The 15,061-nt window shown below is 35.5% G+C and overlaps 1 protein-coding gene across 5 annotated transcripts in view; it reads right to left on the bottom strand.

Moving 5' to 3' along the window:
- The window catches only part of RAP1GDS1 (Rap1 GTPase-GDP dissociation stimulator 1), a 150,291-nt gene that overhangs the window by 19,346 nt on the left and 115,884 nt on the right, over positions 1-15,061 (bottom strand). For all 5 annotated transcript variants that reach the window (XM_081219159.1, XM_081219161.1, XM_081219163.1 and 2 more), the window contains 4 exons: positions 13,703-13,828; positions 3,619-3,762; positions 2,641-2,772; positions 1,307-1,441 (listed from right to left, as the gene is read on the bottom strand). In XM_081219159.1, coding sequence (XP_081075285.1) covers positions 1,307-1,441; positions 2,641-2,772; positions 3,619-3,762; positions 13,703-13,828 — 537 coding nt within the window. The remainder of the gene's footprint in view (positions 1-1,306; positions 1,442-2,640; positions 2,773-3,618; positions 3,763-13,702; positions 13,829-15,061) is intronic.

The raw sequence follows: 15,061 nt of genomic DNA, 5'->3' as shown, positions 1-15,061 counted from the left end.
ATTCAATTCAATATATATTTTTTGAGTGTCTTATTATCTTAAGGTCCCATGTTATATTTTTCTACTTAAAAACAACATTGTTACTTTTATGTTAATTTTAAGAATGGGACTGGGAATGGGAGGGCTAGGGGATAAGTATCCTATTTGTCTATAGGAACACAACATACAAAATCACACTTACTTGCTTTTAAAATCTAATCATAAACTAATAATTTGTAAAGGAAATCTGACAATGTTGACTTCTTATTTATGAAAAGCACAATTGCTCAACTTTAATAAATGTTTCTTTTTACCTCTGTCCTTGACCCAACTGTTAATATAGATATTATAGACATTAATAAACAATATTAATCTGCTACATGAGCCAAATTGATTTTATATAGATTGCATTTTCATATAGTTATACTATTTTAGCTAATCAGAAATTTACCTTTAGAAAGTAAAATAAAAGGATAGTTTCAACTATATCCTGTATTAGTTCCCATGATAATGTGATTTCAAAAGCCTTGTAATCCAAAAAGGCCCATTAAGGCTATTTTAAAAAATTGTGCGTCTGCTCGTAGGGAAAAAAAATTCTTAAAAGTCATTCTTTAAGGGATTCTGTTAATTGATACCATTATCTTACCTCAGCTGAAGATGCTTAAAAATTCTTAACTATACAATATGATGAAAATCTAGGAGTTCACAAAAAGTAATAGAATATTTGAATAATCTGAAAAAGGAAGATTATGCTTGTATAGTCTCAGAAAACTTCTTTAACATATTATCTCCATTTATTAGTAAGAAAAATGTAAGCAATCTGAAGACTATTTTTCTTTTCTTGGTCAGGGCAGGTCCACAAATCATAAATATCTTCCCCAAACGACAGATCTTTATCTCTTACACAGTTGGCTCCCATTCTTTTTTTTTTTAATTAATTTTGATTGGAGTATAGTTGATTTACAATGTTGTGTTAGTTTCTGCTTACAGAAAAGTGAATCAGTTGTACATATACATATATCTACTCTCTTTTAGATTCTTTTCCCATATAGGTCAGTACAGAATATTGAGTAGAGTTCCCTGTGCTGTACAGTAGGCACTATTGCTTTTTGAGCTATTGACCTTGGCTTTGATGTTGTTTCAGAGCAGTTTCTATGACAAACCACGAATTTCATTTAAATAATAGATTAAAATATTGGACTGCACTGAGAACGAGATAAAAGCATTTGAGCTAATAAAAAGGCTACTGATACAACTGTCTCAAAGCACCCCATCTCAAAGATGACTTTTAGAATAAATCTCATTGGCTCCCATTCTTAAGTCTTACCTGGAATGGCTAGGTTTCTGAGGGCACTTAGTGCCGCGTGCTGCACAGTTACGTTTCCATCTTCTACATGTCTGTCCAGTAAATCCATAAGTTTTTCTACAATTCCATTGTCCACCATATGGATACAATTTCCATCTAAATAACAACAAAAACATTTTTTTCCCTCTTTACAAATATCTATAAATGTTTTGTAAAACTGATGCCTGCCCATTATCTACATTAGGGAAAATGGATCTATAGGAAAATAAAATGAATTCCATCTCCTTCTTACATCAGATTTACAGATTTTTTTGTTTGTTTAATGACTGAGAAGTCTGATTATAAGATTCTTAAAATAGATAAAAATTTAAAAACTGGCCAAAATTTAAAAAAACTGGCCAAAAAAGTCTCTAGCTGAATTCCTGATAATATATCAGAAGATGAGTAAGTAGAAACCACATGCTTAAAATGTCCTCCAACAGTTTCCATTTATAGTGAAGTATGCCAGCGTTCTGCGAACATTACAGTGACAGTACTCTACATTTTGTCATCATGGCTGATATTTAAATTATACTTTAAAGACAGAATTTCTGAAACATTTATAAAGCAGAGAGAATATTATAGTGAACTACTATTTACCCCCCATTTAGCTTCAATAATTATCAATATTTTGCCAGTCTTAATTTCATCATTAAGGAGTTAATGATGGTCCCCAAAAAAGAAGGAAGGAAAAGTGGAATAAGTCATCTATTATAACATGCTATAACAACAGTTAATACTCAATTAAAATCAAATTAAAAACAAAAATAACTCATATTTCCTAGACACAGTATAAGTTTCTAGAGGGAATAGCAGAAGTGTCAGGCTTCAGAAATATACATGGAGGTCTGGTGCCTCTGAAATATTATTTAAGTAAATATTCTATCCTAAACCAGAGGATTACCCATGCTTAGATTTTATAGGCATAACACTATAAATGAGGCACAATAATGAATACTCAGATTATTAAATCCAAAATAAAATCACCAGGCAAAAGAGTATATCCTCCCAGATCAGAAGTTTATTAGAATGGGACTCAAGTTTATTCATCTCTGAAGTACACAGTACTCAAAAGAAAGACGGCATAATCACTGTTCATGACCTTTAAACTATTAGAACTTAGTTAAATGGCATAAAATATGTAATTTGTTGGGAAAGTCAATATTAGTATTTCAGATTTCTGAAAAACTAAGGTAGTATTACACACAGATACTGCACATGCTTCTGAACTGTTTTAGGTTTAGTATACGTTATGGCAAAGCAAAATTTAAAAATACAGAAGGTCTGATTTAATAAGGATGAACTCATATGCTTACCATTTCTGGCAAAATTTGCAATTGCCAATGCTCCAGCAAGCTGTAGTTGGTGGTTATTTGATGGAATCCAAGACAGTACCCTTTGAAACACATTACCTTTTCCTCCTTCAAATAATTTCTGCATGGATTCATCTAGAGGTAAATGCAACAGGTAAGAGGAAAATACTTAGAAGTAACAGATCCCTATTCTTGACTGAATACCCAATTGGGAAATCACGTATTGATACTTCACAATCTATAATTCACAAAGGGAAAAGTAATGACTCTATTTCTTAAATAAATTTATAAATTTATTTATTTATTTATTTTTGGCTGCGTTGGGTCTTCGTTGCTGCGCGGGCTTTCTCTAGTTGTGGTGAGTGGGGACTACTCTTTGTTGCAGTGCGCAGGCTTCTCATTGCGGTGCCTTCTTGTTGCGGAGCACGGGCTCTAGGCGCACAGGCTTCAGTAGTTGTGGCATGTGGGCTCGGTAGTTGTGGCTCACAGGCTGCAGAGTGCAGGCTCAGTAGTTGTGGCTCACGGGCTTAGTTGCTCCGCGGCATGTGGGATCTTCCCGGACCAGGGCTCGAACCCGTGTCTCCTGCATTGGCAGGCAGATTCTTAACCAGTGCACCACCAGGGAAGTCCCAGTAATGACTCTTTTTCTAATAACCCTTTAGCAGAGACTGGACAAAAGGGCTTAGAATTTTTCTAGTCTAAGTCCCAAGTAGCCATCTCGCTTTTAGTCCTTTGGTGCCACAGCTGTCTCTTCTATATGGCAGCTCTTTAAATACTGGAAGATAGTAAAGGCTCCTCTTTTCCAGGTTCATTATCTCTAGTTCTCTTCATGATATATTTAAGGTTTCAAAATCATCACATCAACAGGATTAAATGTGACAGGAAAATGAGAAAATGCCTAATATAGTATTTATAAAAGAGATGATAAATTTTTAAATATCTGACAGTCATGTTCTTTCGTTGGTATAAATTACAACTCACCTCCAAGAAGTAATAAAACCATTAGATCTGAAGCGGTTTTGAGCTCAGCAATATCCTCCTCTTTGTCACTATCCACTTTCTGCTGAACAATCTCTAGTAGACATTCTACCAGGCCTGCTTCAACCAGCTGTAGCTTAATAGCATCTAAAGAATAATGTGAACAAAATAAGCAAAATTTGAGATGAAATAGGAATTCTGGTATAAGCAATTTAATGTAAAGAATTATAAAAAACCAAAAAAGTGCATGATTTAGATAACACACCTCTGAAGATTTGAGTTTCAAAAGGGAGTATCTGACAGTGCAGCTTAAATACACAAAAGCTTTATTTAATTTCTATTTGATATGATATCACTTTTCACAATGTCTGGCAGCAACTAAACATTGATTCTCAGCTCTGAAGGTAAGTAATATCATTCTACTGTTATTCTAGATATTATGCTCACATTTAAAAGGCAATACTATAAAATATTGCACACTGTTTAAAATAAAACACACATAACTGTTAAAAGTTAAAACACATTCACTAATGGAGTTTGAATACAAAGATATTAAAAACAGGTATTAGTAAATTTTAAAGTATATCACAAGTATGTACATTTGGATTCATATTTGTATAGATGTTATTTTTCTAGGGCAGTTAATTAATCTGTAACTTTCTGAACTTGAAAGTCATGTTTTTAAAAAGCGTTTCAGGTTTTCATTAATTTGAAGCTTTCTTGGGTGATGGGTACATGGTGGTTCATTGTACTACAATCTCTCTACATCTGAATAGGTTGTTTTTTTTTTTTTTTTTTTTTTTTTTTGCAGTACACGGGCCTCTCACTGTTGTGGCCTCTCCCCTTGTGGAGTGCAGGCTCCGGATGCGCAAGCTCAGTGGCCATGGCTCATGGGCCCAGCCGCTCCGCGGCATGTGGGATCTTCCCAGACTGGGGCACGAACCCGTGTCCCCTGCATCAGCAGGCGGACTCTCAACCACTGCGCCACCAGGGAAGCCCGTTTTTTTTTTTTTTAAATAAATTTATTTATTTATTTATTTTTGGCTGCGTTGGGTCTTCCTTGCTGTGAGCAGGCTTTCTCTAGTTGTGGTGAGCAGGACCCACTCTTCGTTGTGGTGCGCGGGCTTCTCATTGCGGTAGCTTCTCTTGCTGCGGAGCACGGGTTCTAGGCATGCGGGCTTCAGTAGTTGTGGCACGTAGGCTCAGTAGTTGTGGGTCGTGGGCTCTAGAGCGCCGGCTCAGTAGTTGTGGCACACGGGCTTAGTTGCTCCGCAGCATGTGGGATCTTCCCGGACCAGGGGTCGAACCCGTGTCCCTTGCATTGGCAGGCGGATCCCTAACCACTGCACCACCAGGGAAGCCCCTGAATAGATTTTTAAGTTTTCACAATAAAAGTTGAAAGAAACAAATAACTTTCAAGTTTTCTGATAGATAACTAACAAACTAAGGAATTTTAGAGACAGAATTTACGTACCAATTATATTTTTAAAAATTATCTTCATAGCAAACTCTGTGAGCCTATCAAATCGATATTGTTTGCACCACTAATTATATTTTTAAAAATTATCTTCATAGCAAACTCTGTGAGCCTATCAAATCGATATTGTTTACACCACTAATATCTTAAATATTCTTTCATTATAGAACTTACTTCGTTGAAGATTTTATATTTGCATCCATATCTGTCTCCCCCAATATACCTCATTCATCTTTGTGTTTTAACCTAAATTGGCCTTCTTAAATATTTTGGGTATATTTGATACTGCTTAAGATAAATGCTGATCAACTGACCTCAGAAATACATTTGCTACACATAAATTTTTTAATTTAAATTTTATTTTCTAGTTGGATTTTATTTTAGTCTTCAGTTTCCCTAAGCTGTATATGCACATATCTACAGCAATGGCAGTTCAAGTTTTTTATTTGGAAGAAACTGTTTTTTATTTGGAAAGACTGTTTTCATACTTAAGACTTGTTCTTTCAGACAATTTTAATGTGTAAAAAATTGGCTTTTTTCTATCACTAGGATCGCTGATATTCTTTAGCATATTATTTCAGAATACACAGAATATTCAACCTGTAATAGTTTTTTAAAAGGTATACTTGCACTGTGCCATGCTGAAAGTAGGGCGTTTCCTTGGTTACAGAATGACAGAAGTAGAAATGTGTGGCGACTAGAATTGAAAGCCACAATGAAAAAGCCTTAAAAATACAAAAAACCTTGAATTATACAAATCCCAGTTTAAATGTTGGAATCACTCTCCTTTGCATACAAGGAAAACCAAGGATGATATGCTAAGGCTAGTCCAGAAACAAGTTTTCAAAAGTAGCATTCAACCCACAGCACAGTTATAAAACACAAGTGAAGACAGTGGAGGACAAAACAAATAAGAGATAAAAACACTGTTATTTTGAAATATTGCAAGGAAGGGTACAGGTCATTCTCTGGCATAAAGTTGACTGAAGGTCACAATGAAAACTTCCTATTTGGCCAAACCACCAAATGTATATGTGGAAGGCTTAAATTGCCTTATTAAAAAGGATTAATGAGGCATTCTGCCAAAGCAAACAGCCCAGCACACACTGATCAAATACCATTCTGCCCAAGGACATCTATCTTTAGCACCACTGTTTGCATATATACGTACATATCATATATATGTACAGGTATATCTGTATAAATGAATATTTGAAAATCTTTTCTAAGTGGTGAAAAAAAGCCCACAAATGCTGCAGAGTGCATAAAATATATGTTACTCTTAATCAATTATTATTATTACTAAGTATATAACTGTGTAACTAGATCAAGAAATTCATTGCTGGGCTTCCCTGGTGGCGCAGTGGTTGAGGGTCTGCCTGCCAGTGCGGGGGACACGGGTTCGTGCCCCGGTCCGGGAGGATCCCACATGCCGTGGAGCGGCTGGGCCCGTGAGCCATGGCCGCCGAGCCTGCACGTCCGGAGCCTGTGCTCCGCAATGGGAGAGGCCACAACAGTGAGAGGCCCGCATACCGCAAAAAAACCAAACAAACAAAAAAGAAATTCATTGCCAACAACCCTGGAAGCCCCTCTGTGCTTTACTTTTTTCTATCACATATCCCTCCCTTTCAAATCACCACCCTTTTTAAGGTAATCACATCCATACTTTTATAGTTTCACCAAATAATCATTCCTAAAAACTATAGTTCATTTTAGCTTTTTTGTAACTTCATATAAATGGAATCGTAAAATACGTATTTTTCAGTGTTGGATTTTTCCTTTTAATATGTTTGTAAGATTCATCTACACTATTGGTTATAGCTGTCTTCATTCTTTCATAACTGTGTATTTTTCCATAATATGGATATACCATAATTTATTTATTCTACTGTTAATGGATATGAGTTGTTTCCATTTATTCATTATTATAAATAATGCTGTTATGAACATTCTTGTAATGGCTCCTGGTGCACATGTACCCATTTCTGGGTATACACCTAACAGCAGAATTGTTGGCTCACAGGGAAGGCATATCTCCAACTCAGTAGATACTGTTCTCCAAATTGTACCAATTTACACTCCCATCAGCACTTAATGAGTTTCCACTGTTCCACACCTTCATCGACACTTGGTATTATCACTTTCCGGTGAGTACACAGTGGTATTTTATTGTGGTTTTATTTTGCAGTCCCTGATTTTTAATGAGTTGAGCATATTTTCATGTGTTTATCAGCCACTTGGATTTTATCTTTTGCCTTCTTAAATTGTTTGCACACTTTCCCACTAGGTTTTCTACATTTTTCTTAATGATTTGAGGGAGTTTTTCTATATATTGTACACATCAGCCCTCTGTTGGTTACATATGTTGTAAATAAATTCTCATCTACTGTCATGCTTTTCACTCTTAATGGTGTCCTTTGAGGAATAAAAGTTTTTACTTTTAAAATAACAAAATTTATCAAAGTTTCCTTTATAGTTACAGCTTTTTGTGACTTAAGAAAACTTTCTGTACTCCAAGGCTGTGATGGTATTATCCTATCTCATATTTTAAGATAAAGTTTCTTGTTTCAACTTTTACATTCAGGTCAATAATCTATCTGAAATGAAATTTAAAAAATAGTATTGGGACTTCCCTGGTGGTGCAGTGGTTCAGAAGCCACATGCCAATGCAGGGGACACGGGTTCAATCCCTGGTCCAGGAGGATCCCACATGCCACTGAGCAACTAAGCCCGTGCGCCACAACTACTGAGCCTGCGCTCTAGAGCCCATGAGCCAAAACTACTGAGCCTGTGCACCTAGAGTCCATGCTCCACAACAAGAGAAGCCACCGCAATGAGAAGCCCGCACACCACAATGAAGAGTAGCCCCCACTAGTTACAACTAGAGAAAACCCACGCACAGCAATGAAGACCCAACACAGCCAAAAATAAATAAAAATTTTAAAAAATTTAAAAAATAATAATAGTATTAAGTGGGATTGTATGAGTGTCTCCAACGGTATTTTTTTCCATTCCCAGCACTGTTTATTAAAAAGATTGTCCTTTCCATATAGTTTTGCAGTGACACCTTTTTTTCTTAGTAAAATAAACATCTACTAATGCATCCATTTGTTTCTGGGCTATCCTGTTCCACTGGTCTTCTTGTCCCTCTTTGAACCAATACCACATCGTCTTTTAAATACTACAGTTTTATCAGAATGAAGTCTTATTATTGTTATGCAATAAAATCAGTTCTTCTACCTTAGTCTCTTTCACAGTATCTTGGCTATTCTTAGTCTTTGGGATTTTGATGAGAACTGCCATAAGTCTTCAGATCAGTATGGTGAGATATAAGATCATTACAAAATCGAGGTTTCCAATCTATGAAAGTGATATAGCTTTGCACTTATTTAGATTTTAATTTCTCTTGATGACTTTCTACAGTTTTCTTACACATCTTTTATTTTTTTTTCAAATTTCATTTGATGGTATTTCCAAGATGACATTAAAAAGTAACAATTCTAACTATTTATTGCTTAAACAGGAAAAGGTTTTTAAAAAGAATAACACCAAAATTGTGTCCGTTAAAAGACTGTCATTGTCTCATACAGTCCCACCCTCTTCTTGAAATTGCAACACCACCTCTAGATTTCACAAAAAGAGAAATCCAAAATGTGGTATCTTCATAAAGAAATGGCACACAGATCTATGTGTTTTACCCAATGGCTTCAATAGTTTCTTTGTCTGGGTCAGTATTGGTTTCTGCAGAATTGGAATGCTGTCTGGGATAATGACTATGGGTCATCTCTCCATTTGTAAGTTCAATCAAATGAAACACTTGCTTTTCGAACAACTAGCAAAGAAGAAATGAACAATGAAATCCAGTATTTGCTGGATACGAGGGTCGTTGACAACTAAGAATAAGTAGAATAAATAATTAAAGTGAAGTAGGCTTATATAACAGAATGTTATGCATAACTCTTAAAACACATTGTTGAGCAACAAAAGTTAAGAATACAAGGAAACATAGAAAAATGTCACTTGTGTAAATTATAAACAGATACATTCATGAAACGATATCATACAATTTCATATAAGCATACACAAACACATCTATTGCATGCATTAAAGTCGAATCCTCTGGTAAATGGTGTGCCTGAGGAAGACAGTGGTGGGGAAGGTCTAAGGAAGAAGGCTACAAGGAGAGAGACCTTGTTTAGATTACACATCTTTTATTAGTCCATTCTTAAGTATTTCTTTTTTTTTTTTTTTGCCACGCCACACTGCTTGCAGGATCTTAGTTCCGTGACTAAGGGTCAAACCCAGGTCTCTGGCAGTGGAAGCACGGAGTTCTAACCACTGGACCACCAGGCAATTCCCTTAAATATTTCATTTTTTATACTATAGTAAACAGTGTATTTTTTAAAATGTATTTTCTGTTTTTGCTGGTATGTAAAAATACAATGCTTTGGGTTTTTAGATATTTTTCTTTGTCTTGCCTGGCAACCCAACCAAATTCTAATTTTAAAAATCTATTATTCTTTTGTATTTTTGATATACATAATCATATCTATGAATAATGATAGTTTTATTTATTTCTTTCCTGTATCTTTTCTTTCTTTCTTTTTTACCCTACAGCACTGGATAGTTCCTACAATACAATAAGAAATAAAAATGGAGATGACCTTTCTTATTCCCAATCTTAGAAGGAAATGATTTTTGTTATACCACTCAGTATGATGCTTTCTATAGGCTTCTGGTTATATATTCTTTTCATTCTCTTCTAGTGATGGTTTGCAAAGAGTTTTTAAAAATCATGGAAGGATGGTTAATCTTATAAAATGTTTTTTCTGAATGACAAGATCATATGATTTTTCCCCTTTATTAAGTTTTAATGTGATGAATTATATTGATTGCATTTGGAATACTAAACTACTTTATATTTCCAGAATAAATCCAATTTGGTATGATGATTAATTTTTAAATATATTATTGGATTTTGTTTGCTAAAAGTTTATGGGAATTTTGGATCTATGTTCATGGTGAGACTGGCCTTTAATTTTTATTCTTGTTTTGTCTTTGTTGGTATTTTATTAGCTTTTATTAGCATCACAAAATATATTGGTGAGTATATCTGCTTTTCCTATTCTGGAAAAAATTTAAGATAAGATTACTCAGCTTTTCTGTTCTATATCACCCATACTTGAAAATGTATTGGCATCAAATTTTCATAACATTCTCTGAATATCTGTAAGATCTGTAGTGAGATCTCTGTTTTCTTGATTTTGGTTATTTGTGCTTTCTCTCTCTTTTTTTCCTGATTAATCCTACTAGGGATTTACCAGTTTTATGATGTCTTTTCAGACTCAACATAGGCAAGTTCCTGTATTTCCTTCCTTCTACTGTAATTTCTTTGGGTTTCATTTATGTTTTCCCTCTCTCAATTCCTGAGATTAATACTGAGCTCACTGATGTTAGCTTTTTCCTTTTCTATTATATTCATTTAAAGTGAAAAAAAAAAAAACCCCTAAGTATGGCTTTACCTGCAACACACAAGATTTGAGATAGTGTTCTCATTTTCATTATTAGAAAAATGTTCTAATTTTCTTCCTGATTCTTCTTTGACCTCCGAGGTATCTGAAGTGTATTTCTTAATATCTAAATAAATGGGGATTTCCTAGTTATCTTTTTATTATTAGTTACTATTGTAATTCACTTAGATCAGAGAACATACTCTAAGATTGCAATCCTTTGATATTTTTTCCATAAGTATACATGTTTTAAATGTTTCATATGTACTTGAAAAGAAAGGGCTCTGAAGCAGGGTGCAGTGTTCCAAAATATGTCCATTAATTCAATTTTCTTAATCATGTTGCCCACGTTTTCTATATTCCTATTTTTTAATCTGTTTGTTCTATAATGATTTTTGTGGATATTTAGGGTGCCTCATAGTTCTGAATATTTTTGCTTCATATCTTTTGACATAATGTACATTTTTATAGCTTCCAAGAATTGGACCTTTTATCATGATAAAGTCACCTTCTTTATCTCTACCAAGTCTTTTAATATTAAAGTCTATTTTATCTGATATTAATATGACTACCTCAGCCTTTTTTAGGTTTGAATGGTAAATTTTTTCCAATTTTTTAAATCTCAACCTTTAAATCTCCTCAAACTTAAGAAGCACTGCTTGTTTAAAAAAAAAGCTGGTTTTTTAAAATTCAGTTAACGATTAGTCTTTTAACTAAAGCATTCAGGCCACATACATTTTTTTTTTTTTTTTTTTATTTTTTTTTATTTTTTATTTTTGGTGTGTGGTATGCGGGCCTCTCACTGTTGTGGCCTCTCCCGTTGCGGAGCACAGGCTCCGGATGCGCAGGCCCAGCGGCCATGGCTCACGGGCCCAGCCGCTCCGCGGCATATGGGATCCTCCCAGACCGGGGCACGAACCCGTATCCCCTGCATCGGCAGGCGGACTCTCAACCACTGCGCCACCAGGGAGGCCCAGGCCACATACATTTAATGTAATTAATGAAATACTGTGTCATAAATCTAGCATATTTTTTCTGCCCTATTTTTACCCCCTGTTCCATGTTCCCTTTTCTCTCTGCTCTTCTGTTAATTAGGATTGATGGGGTATTAAAACAAAAAAAATCTTTCCATAAATCCTTCCATTAGTTTGGTAGTTACACATTGGTTTTAAAAATTATTTTAGTTCACCTTAAAATTTGAAATCATTTATTCACCAGAATCTAATAGTACTTTCCTCCACGTAGTACAAGGGTCCTGGGACTCTTTAACTACTTTTACCTCCCTCCAGATTATATACACTCATTCTGTGGTGTATTTTAGATTATACATATATACATTTTAAACTTCACAGTGAATTATTTTTATTATTTTATATATTCAATGTTCATGAGTTTACACACATATTTACTGGATTTTTTTTTGCTTCCTTCTCCTCCCTTGTACCTATAACCTTCCTTCTGGAGTCTGTTTCCTTTTGTTTTTGGAATCATTTTCCTTTTTTCTAACAAACATCCTTTATAATTTCCTTTAGTAAGGGTATATTGGTGGTGAACTTTCACAGTTTCTAACCTGAAAATATCTTCATTTTGCTTTCAGTTTTGATGGGTATTTTCATTGGGTTTAGAATTTTAGATTGAATTTATTTTCTTTTGGCACACAGAAGATGTTTGTTATCTGGCTTTCATTGCTACTGTCGAGAAGTTAGCTGTCAAACTTTTGCCTCTTTTAAGGTAATCTATTTTTTTTCCTGGCTACTTTTAAAACGTCTGTCATTTTTTTTTTTTGCAATTTCAATATGATGTATCGAAATGTGTATTTCTTTTTATCATGTTTTAAATTCACTGGGCTTCTTGAATCTTTGATATCTTTCATAATTTCTGGTAAGGGTTCTGACAAAATTTCTTCAAACTTCTGCCCTCCCATCTGCCCTCCTTCTGGGACTCCAAAAAATGTATATGAGACCCTCTCACTTTATACTCTGTACCTCTTATTCTCTCTTATGTATACTGGTTCTTTTATTTCTCTATATTTCATTCTGGATTTTCTTCCAATCTATCTTCCAGTTCACTGGTTCTCTAATTCAACTATATTTAATCTGCTGTTAAACTCATCTATTAGGTTCTTAATTTTTTTTTTTTTTTTTTTTTTTGCGGTACACGGGCCTCTCACTGTTGTGGCCTCTCCCATTGCGGAGCACAGGCTCCGGACGCGCAGGCTTAGCGGCCATGGCTCACGGGCCTAGCCGCTCCGCGGCATGTGGGATCTTCCTGGACTGGGGCACGAACCCGTGTCCCCTGCATCGGCAGGCGGACTCTCAACCACTGCACCACCACGGAAGCCCTATTAGGTTCTTAATTTTGGTTGTATTTTTCAATTCAGGAATTTCCAATTGTTTCTTTTTCAAATCTGCTATTCATTCCACTTTTTATAGTTTCTAGTTTCCTCCTAAAAATTTTAAGCTTGTTTTTAACTCTGAACATAATAAGCATACCTGTTTTGAGTCAATGTCTAATAATTCCAGTATCTGGAGATTTGCTGCTGTTGCCTGTTCTTTGTGCTGATTCTTGCTTACAATGTCTTGTCTCCTCATGTGTCTGGTCCTCTTTGATTGTGTGCTAGACACTGTATTTGAAGAATTATTTATATGGGATGGTTTGCTTACTCTGGTTCCCTCTTATTCCTAGAGTGTATCCTTTAAGATTTTTTGCTCAAAGACAGGAATAGTTTACCAGTGTTCACACTGTTGGTGGGCCTGGTACTCCAAGTTTTATGACCTTTTTGCCCTGCAAGGGTACATAAGTGGAGTTCAGCCTATTGGCTGCCTTTTCCAGATTGGCATAAGCATGTATAAGCTACAGAACCATCTTTGCCAAGATTATAAAATCAAAGAAACCTGGAAAGTAGCTTTGGCCAATGTAGATATAGTTATGCAGTAGATAATGTAGCTGAAGTTAGAGATACCCAAAATAAAACTTATCATTAATAAATCATTAGTTAAAAAAATAATTTTGAGTTAAATAGCTGGCAATTAAATAATATTAGAAAAAAATGGAAAAAGCCTACATGATCAAAAATCAAGAGATACATTTATTTTCTCACCGTTTTCTGCCAGTGGAGCAAGAACCTCAAACACCATTTCCCTCTTATCATGGTCTATTTGTTTCTTGAAGAGTTTTACCAGCTCTTCAGCAATGTTTGTACTGGCAAACTGTTCTTTACTTGACTCTGCAAAAAAAAAGAGGAAAATTTAGAGTAAGCAAACAAAATTAAGCCCAGAAATTGTTTTCTATTACCTTCAATATTTGGTCATTTTTTACCATTACTGATAAGTACAAACACTCTTCAAATACAGGAACAATCAAAACCATTTTTTAAAATGCCCCTGAAGAGGAAAAACATCTAAGTCTTTAAATAAAATGTTCTCGCCCAATTTTATTCAAGGCTATAAAATAAATGTTCACTAGCATAACATATAGGTAATCATAGCAACAGTAAAATTACTGTTATAAATTCATAGTTTCAAGGCTTTCAAAGAAGAAAAATTACTCATAACAGACTGCATTTTACATGGCTGAATTAAAGGTGACTTGTCTTTACACCAATACAGTGGTATACTTTTGCATTCTTCTCGACATGCCTTTCTAATTTATTTATTTTTAAAATTTATTTTATTTTTGGCTGCGTTGGTGGTTCTTCCTTGCTGCGTGCGGCTTTCTCTAGTTGCGGCGAGCGGGGGCTACTCTTTGTTACGGTGCGCGGGCTTCTCACTGCAGTGTCTTCTCTTGTTGCAGAGCAGGGGCTCTAGGCGTGCAGGCTTCAGTAGCTGTGGCATGTGGGCTCAACAGTTGTGGCTTGTGGGCTCCAGAGCACAGGCTCAGTAGTTGTGGCGCCCAGGCTTAGTTGCTCTGTGGCATGTGGGATCTTCCCGGACCAGGGCTTGAACCCGTGTCCCCTGCATTGGCAGTTGGATTCTTAACCACTACACCACCAGGGAAGCCCCTGACAAGTCTTTCTATCAAAGGCCAACTCCTCATTCCCTCTTGCCTCTTCACCGTCTCCAGCCTCTCATTCTAGAGCCTCATCCTCACCATTTAAATGTGCTTTAATATTTCTCACAGAAAAATAGCAATATTAAAAACAAACACCTTCCCTTTACACCACTTTTATTCACTACCATCCAATCTGTTCCCTTTCACAAACAAGTTTCTTGACAGCATTGTCTACATACACTGTCTTTACTTTCTCAACTCACATGCATTCCTAAACCCAGCTCAAACTAGTTTGGCCCACCTCTCCATTCTGCGATCTCCCTTGCTTGCTCCTCCTCCTGCACCAGACCTCTATACATTCTATTATGGTTCCTTGGATCTTGATCTTTTGCCTTCTCACCTTTTTGAGCCTTACTCTCACCCTAAGCAATCTAACCTCTTACATAGCATAAAATAGCACCTATATGTT

This window comes from Mesoplodon bidens (genome assembly GCF_964165515.1).
Source record: "Mesoplodon bidens genome assembly, chromosome: 1".
Taxonomy (NCBI): domain Eukaryota; kingdom Metazoa; phylum Chordata; class Mammalia; order Artiodactyla; family Ziphiidae; genus Mesoplodon; species Mesoplodon bidens.
Note: the sequence above shows the minus strand (reverse complement) of the source record. Positions and strands in the feature narration are given on the sequence as shown.